This window comes from Acanthisitta chloris, unplaced genomic scaffold (genome assembly GCF_000695815.1).
Source record: "Acanthisitta chloris isolate BGI_N310 unplaced genomic scaffold, ASM69581v1 scaffold6910, whole genome shotgun sequence".
Taxonomy (NCBI): Eukaryota; Metazoa; Chordata; class Aves; order Passeriformes; family Acanthisittidae; genus Acanthisitta; species Acanthisitta chloris.
This window is the reverse complement of record NW_008649835.1, coordinates 9829-17836: the sequence shown is the minus strand read 5'-3', so window position 1 is coordinate 17836 and position 8008 is coordinate 9829. Positions and strand designations below refer to the sequence as shown.

Sequence of the window (8008 nt, the reverse complement as noted above, 5' to 3'; positions counted from 1 at the left end):
TCATGCAGAAGAGAGAACACAGAATGTAACTTCAGATAATAGCTGGACTATTAAACTACTGACTGATTGCCACACAACATTCTAGATGATTTAGTTGCAAGGGGTAATGGCTCTTACTGCTTTGTTGCTGATGAAATAAAGACTTGGCTTCCTTGATTTTTGGCTTCAGAGAGTGCATAAAGCTCTCTAGTTATTCAGAAAGGCTCACGTTTGCTCTAGAAATTCTAGCAGCTCATTTTGCTTGCCTTTTTAAAAATTATTTTCTAGAAATGCAAAACTGAAGAATTTCCTTTTCTAGAATGTGAAAACTCTTTCAGTAACCCATTTCAACTTATTAAAAATTGCAGCACCCAGGAGGTGAAGAGGTCCTGAGGGAGCAAGCTGGAGGAGATGCTACTGAGAACTTTGAAGATGTTGGCCATTCCACAGATGCAAGGACACTGTCAGAATCCTTTATTATTGGGGAACTTCATCCGGTGAGTCTGTTAGAGTGCCATTACTTTTTGTTTCCTGTACTGGTTTTGCATCTAGTTAGTTATCTTGTAATTTACTTCAAAATCAAAAAGAACTGCTAGTTTGGTTGGATGCCAGCCCTGCAGCTTTGTGCATGGACCTGGGCTGGAGATAGGTTCCCCAATGTGAAGGGATTTGATTAGTGTGGCACAAGGATGGTCACATCTTCTGCTGACTTAAATTGTCTTACCACTTAGTTCTTGAATAAATGGAATATGGAATGGTGCCATTTCTGGTGTATCCTGTCAGCTTTAGAGTGACACTGTAACCCCTGAAAGTGGTATGTCAGAATGTCTAGACCTTTCCTCATGCCAGTATGCAGAGTGACTACTTAGCTGTTGCTTTCACACTTTCATCATTGTACATATATCTGCCAGGTTTCCATCTGGATCTAAAAGTACAATCCTGGCTCTTTGTGTATACTTAGAAAATGGATATTACAAGCGCTGTGCCTCTAGTTTGATGCTTTGTCTTCACCCTCTCTGCCTACCCCCCATTTTAAGCTCTATCAGTGCTCCCTATTTGTGGTTGTCAGGGTTGTTTATGATGAGCTCCCACTGGATCATCTGTCACTTCTTCTCTTTTCTATCCTGTCCTGCCATTTCCTGTACTTCTAGCAAGCACCTTTCAGCTGACTCAAGTTTTGAGGGATTTATTTCTGGCTGGAAAGCTGCTGTCTTGACTTGCTTCAGCTAGGTCTTAGTTAAGGTCTCCTGTATCTTAATAGCTGAAAAACTCTGGTTAGAGGTTTAGGCTGCTAGTGTGCTGATCTACTCTACCTTACTGCCCATTCCTGCCCCTTCTCTTTTCCTCTTCTCTTTTGTGTGTGTTTTGTCATGCATTCAGGGTAAATATCACTGTCTTGAGTAGCCTATTTCAGAGTAAGATTCCTCATCTTATGTGTCAGGTCCTCTCTTGATAAATGTTACCAGTGTAGCTTCTTCTAAGAAGTAATTCAGCTCTGATGCACATTTGTGTCCTTGCAGGCTTACCATCTCTTTCAGATGGCAGTTGATGCCAGTAGTGTTGTTCTTAACCTGGCTATCAGTCCTGTGCTTCCTTGTTTGGGAGGTGCCTGTTTTCATTTGATATGAAACAAGCAGCTTGGTAGTTTAATGTACAAATACAGCACAGTCAAGATTATATACAGTTGGGCTTTTTTGTAATGAATGTGACTATGTCAAGTATAACTTCATGAGTTTATGAAAGATCCAGAGAATTTGGGACCTTTGGTCGAGTGGACCTTGGACCAAAACTAGTTATCTGACTTTGCCTGACAATATGAGTAGACTAAGCAGAAGTAAACCAATCTGATTGCAATCAGTGTATAAGCTAATGTTATGTGTCCTCCTTACAAATGCAAAAACATGGGCAAAAAGAAAAATTCGTTGGAGATATGTGTCCTCCTTACAAATGCAAAAACGTGGGCGAAAAGAAAAATTCGTTGGAGGCTCAGGTTTCACAACCTCATTGCATACTGGGAAGTATTATTTAAGGAAGTGATCTTGTTTATGTTAGCTCAGAATCATCCACTGACATCTGCTCTTTTGCAAGTCTGTTTTTACCTAGGGAAAAATACACATTAACAGAATAAACTGCAAGCTGAAGTTAGTGATAAATGATGTGGGTTTGGTTTCTTCTTAATGCTTTTGGATTTTGTCTAAAAGTTTCTTGCTTGTTTTCCCTGCAGGATGATAGAGCGAAGCTTCAGAAACCAACAGTAAGTGTGTTTCTTGAAATGCCACTTTGCCTCTTCTAGGCATTAGGGACAGTGTCTGTGTGTAAATGGTATACCTCCAGCAATAAAAATGATTCAGCTTGATTTAAGTGTGGTGTTTCAGGTTATAAATCTCTTAAACCTTTAGATACGGCTTCAAATTATTCTTCCTGTTAACTGTTATTTTCTTTCATTTCCATGGCTTCACACCAGGAGGTTACAAAGTGTGATGACATTATACTATAGCAGAAAGGTGGCTCTAGAATCAGTCAGTTTTCTTCTAGGATTCAGTTCAAGAAAAACAGATAGTTTTATAGACAGGACAGATTAAACTACTAAGTATGTGGGAGGAAAAATGTGATGCTTAACAATATATTGCTAACACTAGTGGATAAAGAATGTAGAGGCATTTGGTGTATTATAAATCAGTTTAATTAGAATTGTGAACCCTTGTCAAGGTGGTTTGCTCCCTGACTATTTCAGTAGATTTGCTGAGTGTCCTGTCAATGCAGTACTGCACACATTCTCTAATAGGGTTTTTTTTCAATCTTTAGTAGAATTAAGTTGTGTTGGAACTCAGTTCTCCTATATGATCCTAAAAGGAGCAAGTGCTTCAGGGATTAATTTATACAGTTGCTGCTGCTGTGTCTATAGAGGATGTTTGCTCAGAGCTGCCTTACCCATGCAGCAATGTGCTTAGGAAATAACTGAAGATTGTAAAATGAAACTTAGTAAGAATAGGAACTTACTCTTGCTGCTTGAGAGATTTGTTTCTTAAAAGTAATCACTTTTGGAAGATCTTCCAATAGTATGAATTAGTTAAAGTAAATTTTATATATATATAATGCACTGAAATGTTCACTACAGCAATTATTCGTTTTATTGTTAAAGGACTGGCACTAGTATACTAATCAGAAATGAAGTAGTGACTGGAATGATGAGCTTCTTTCCACCAAGATTAGCATCTGCTATTCAGATTTCTTCTGAAATTCAGGACAGTTTACACTTAAGCAGTAAGAGCAGCAATGATAAATGCAACTGAGAAGCAGAATGCCCAGTGCAAGTTGTAGTAGGTAATCCTTTGAGTAAGCTCACAGGAACTTACTAAACTCAAGTACTTGGAATATTAGTTTGGCTAATGTATAGTCAGTTTGGAGTTAAGATCTAGCCAGATTAATTTTTAGTACACTCTTATTTGGCTTATTTCCTTGCTTCATTGCTGGTCATAGCTACCTATACTATCTGTGTGTTTTCCATCATTCCAGAAGTTCTTTCCTCTAGTAGGGTGTGTGGGTATAGCTGCTAAGACAGTTTTATTTGTGTTGTACTCTGGGTGGGTAATGTGACAGATTAAGCAGGTTCTACATAATCACTGTCTCTCTAGGAACTAACTGTCAGAAGGCCTTGGGCTTTCAAATGTCTTCCTTGTCCTTGCATGTAACCTCAGTGTACATGTCCAGTGTCACAGAGTTATAACAGAGGGGTTTATGAGCTGGCCCATATTTCGTATTTCTCTTACTGTCTTGGTGTGTGAGGAGCCATCTCTGGTCCTGGATGTGCCAAGTGTGTTGGAGAAGGTGTTAGCTGTGATAGTGTGGCACAAGCTCTTCCTTGCTGTTTGGCTTCGCGATTCACAAAAGCAATCGAGATGTAATCACTGAGTCACATTCTTTTCAACATGGTGTTTGTCACATGTAAACCTAGGAATATTTGGATGCTTGCAAAAGTAGTGTGCTTGAACCTATGAGAGGATTTTGGCAATGTTTCTCTCATTAAATTAATTGCAGATGTTCTGATACTGAAGAAATTTAATTTTTCAGTGTAGATCTTCTACCACTAAATTTAAGTAGAGTTTTAATGCTTGTATCTTTAAAATGCAATTAGGGTTATGTGCAATAAGAATTATTCAAATGAATAAGTCTTCATATAAACTGTGCATATGTACCCAACTGGGATTTGATCTTGTAGTGCTGCTTTTTCTATGGAAACTGAACAAGAAGTCTGAATCAGTATCAGAAACAGCTATAACAATTTGATTCTTACACAGTCTGAAACACCACACTAAAAAAAGTTTAATAAGCCTTGTAGATGGAAATGAGTTGCTTTCTTCATGTAGTTTCAATATAAGAAATATTTGTGAAATAATTCAGTGTCTTTTCAATCACATTTTAATCAAGTAAGGGATTTTTGTCTTCTGGGTGACTAAGACTTTTCAAATGTAACCTGATGTTGAAGTTAGCATCATGGAAGACCTGCAGCAAAATTGTTGATGATACTGTTTCAAGAATTTGATGCAATGTTGGCAAGACAAACTTGTGCTAGCTAGCTTCTAATACATAGAACTGTCATAGGAATTGTGAGGAAATGCTTTCAAAATGCACCACTCAGTTGTTTGTAAATTAGTATCACTTAATGAGTTTTGAGAAATTGAGAGGCTAGTTAAGATGATGGAAGGTGTCGGCCTGATGAAAGTGTCTTTTTATGCTTTGCTTTGCAGGAAACTCTTATTACCACTGTTGAGTCTACTTCCAGGTATAGTATGACACCTGATGTCAAACTTGAAGTTCTTCATGATTGTGCTTCTGAGGCTAAAAAAGCTGAATAGCTTTTATCTGCTGGAAGCTTAGATGTCAGAGGATGGTGCATGAAAATTTCTGTTCTATGCAAAGTCCAAGTTGGCATCTATGTACCACTTTACAAGTATGTTAGCTCACTAGCTAGCTGTTTTTCTCATATTGATATTGGTCAGCATCTACCAAATGGTTTGTGTTGCACAAGCCTTTATTTCTGTAGGCTACCAGGTGAACAGAGGACACTTGGTACCATTGCCAACTACTTTACTGACATGGATGCCTCTCTTAAAATTTGGTACTGCTGTTACATCTAAGGGAAATAAGAGGATTCTGCATGTAGGAAAGAAAATCTGTCAGAACTGGGAGAGGGGTGGAAAACACTTTGGAACACCACTGAATCAAACTTGTAAAATTATATCCTGCTGACAATTGCCTGCTGCTGAAACCTCACAGGACTGTTCTGTGCCCCCCTGAGTGGGGAGCTTGGGTGTCTTTTCAGTGTCTTGTCATGCTGCCACTTAAATAGCTTTTGAGTGAATGATATTCTGGGCAGCACACCACGACTTTAAATGTGTCTAGGGTTTTACTCTTCTCCAGTAAGCAGACTTCTTGTAAGCTCTAGTACAAAGCCTTAACAGTGCAAGCTTTTTTACTTATCTAGAGTATTCCTGGCCAGCCCAGGTATTCTGTTGCCCTGAATTTGAATTATTTGTTGGAGCGGGGAGGAAGGACTTCTTTAAGCAATGAGTTGTTTGGGGTTTTTGGATTTTGTTTTTTTGTAATCATGCTGGTTTTCACTTCCTAAACTGCTGTTTCATAAACTTCTTTCTAGTTCATGGTCCAACTGGGTGATCCCGGCGATAGCAGCAATTATTGTGGCCTTGATGTACCGTTCCTACATGTCAGAGTAAGCGCCTTACTGAGAACTAATGCCAGAAGAGAATACATTCTCTGGGAGAGAATATAAGCAATCCTAACCTAGTGTGTTTCTGGACAAAAGTCTGATGTCTGAAGAAAAATTCAACTTTTTCAGAAAACTGAGCAATTCTTTTCTGCCATGCACTTTTCTTAATGTTGCCTTCTTATGTGCTGTTCTGAAGTGATAAAAAGGCAGCATTTCTCATTTTGTATAACAATTTTATTCTCTAATGAATTATTTGATAACTGTATTGGTTTCTGTGTTAGAATATGGTTTTGTATGTAACACTGATTTTGGTTATTTCTCTTTAATCTGTAATAGGGTCCATAGACTCTCTTTACCTATAAATTTTACAGCTTTAAATGACTACCAAAACTGTGTACACGTATTTGTCTATGTACACAACTTAACTTTAAAAATCATGTTGTCTTCTTAAATGTAGTATGCTTGAATGAAATGCAAATTAAATGTAATGAATAAAACTGAGTGGGATAGTGGTTATAGGTGCCTGTAAGCAGTTGGGCCCTATCAATCAGGCTATAATGAGCTGATTTTATTTCCATTTCTTTTGACATCTGCTCTTACAGTTGTTGTAGATACTCCTGCTAGAAAACTGTTCTGTTTGTCTCCCATTGAAAAAATTCAGGTGAAATATGAAACTCAATGTTTGGCCCAATTATGTCTGTCTAACTTGTGAAAAATAACTCTTTTTATCAAAAAATGGCAGAAAAAAGTAACTGCTACTAAATAGTACTATTCCTGCCAAACACTCAGGTGACTAGAATTTGTTCTGGAACTTTTAGGCTTTGATAAACTCTTCAACTTTGTCATGTACATTGTGAGGGGGGAAAAGCTGATAAATGAAATCTGAGTCTTCTGGGATGTGCTCCTTGGTGCTTTACTATGAAGAGACAACTATTTTCACTGCTAAATACAAGATAACTGAAAGTTTGCATTTTGTGGCGAACATTTTTAGTCACATGTAAATGATCATGAATTAAAGTTCAATTGCTTACACCTGCTGGCTCAAGCATGCTCATTTCAGACTTCTTTTAAGCCTTTGGAAGGGATGTGCTTGCATATTGGGACACTTCTCAGCAGTACCTGGTTTGATGGTGTGTGCTGAAAGTCAAGGTATGTCCCTTATGCAGGGAAGTCACATGTAAGAAGTGAGAAAGTGTGTTATGGAGGAGCAGTTATCATAGATCAACATTTTCATCAGCATAATCTCAACATGAACTAGTGACTTAGCAGTGGTTTGGCCCTGCAGGCTGTGCCTCCCCTCATGGCAGCACCATGGAAGGTACATGCAGTTTAGGGCCTGTGTCAAGCCAAATCAAATTGGAAGACAGTACACTGCAAACATGAGCTTTAAAAAGTGGATAAATAAATAATTGAGGAAGGGAAAATGCTATGACTTCAGGAGAGCCTTGTGCTTATGTAGGAATATGTCAAGAATTGTTTATTGTGGGTTTCCTTTTGTGGAAATACCTTTACATTATAGCAACTAAGGTTATCATACAGCTTTAACTGTGAAAGTGTTAAGTATCGCATACATTGGTATTTGTGTTCTGTCAGGCAGAAGGTAGGTGCCATCAACTTCTTTACTTTGCAAGTTTTAACCTGCAGTATAAATGGCAGTGTCTAGGTTTTTGTCTAGTACTAATTTATATTTTTGTCCTGGTTTTGCCTTATGAACAGTGAAACAGTTTAAAAATTCAGGCTCTACAGATAGATAACCTTAAAAAAGGATAAAGTAACTCTGAGTTGGTATTGAGAATCGTAACTCAAGTTTCAAACACTGAATTCTCTGTGGTTTTAAACAATATTTAAGTCCACATTTCTAGGTGAGGCAAAAAAACCCAAGGCAACTTAAGAAACCTTAACTTTTCTTTCACCCTCACACGCTCCCCACCCACCAAGAATTTCAGACTGGGATAAGTATGGATCCATAAGCCAAAACACTGCAAAAGGCCTTTTTGCCATGCTGTGTATGTTTGGAAAGTTTTAATTCTGTATACCTCTGTTTGGGTCCCATACACTGGATGTTCATTTATGCAATCCCCTGGAGTAACTATGCAAGCTTGGTCCCATCTAAAAGTAGGCAAGCTGGCATGTACAGGGAATTTCCACAATGTGAGCCAAAAGCATAGTGAGTGGAGGTAAGTAGACAATGCTTCAAAAACTGGTACAAGTTAAAATGCTAATGTCAGTGTGAACAGCCTGTTGTTCCCTGCAGTGGGTCTGTTCATGTTCCCCTCCACCTGTGTAGATATAAGTTATTCC

At 38.2% G+C, this 8008-nt stretch overlaps 1 protein-coding gene across 1 annotated transcript; it reads left to right on the top strand.

The window, feature by feature from the left end:
- Positions 1 to 347: 347 nt before the first annotated feature.
- On the top strand, positions 348 to 6739 carry LOC103801383 (cytochrome b5; the record flags this gene model as incomplete). The annotated part of the gene is made up of 4 exons (XM_009073833.1): positions 348 to 476; positions 2204 to 2233; positions 4728 to 4762; positions 5636 to 6739. Coding segments are annotated over 4 exons (273 nt in total), but the record flags the coding sequence as incomplete, so codon positions are not given.
- Between the last annotated feature and the right edge of the window lie 1269 nt (positions 6740 to 8008).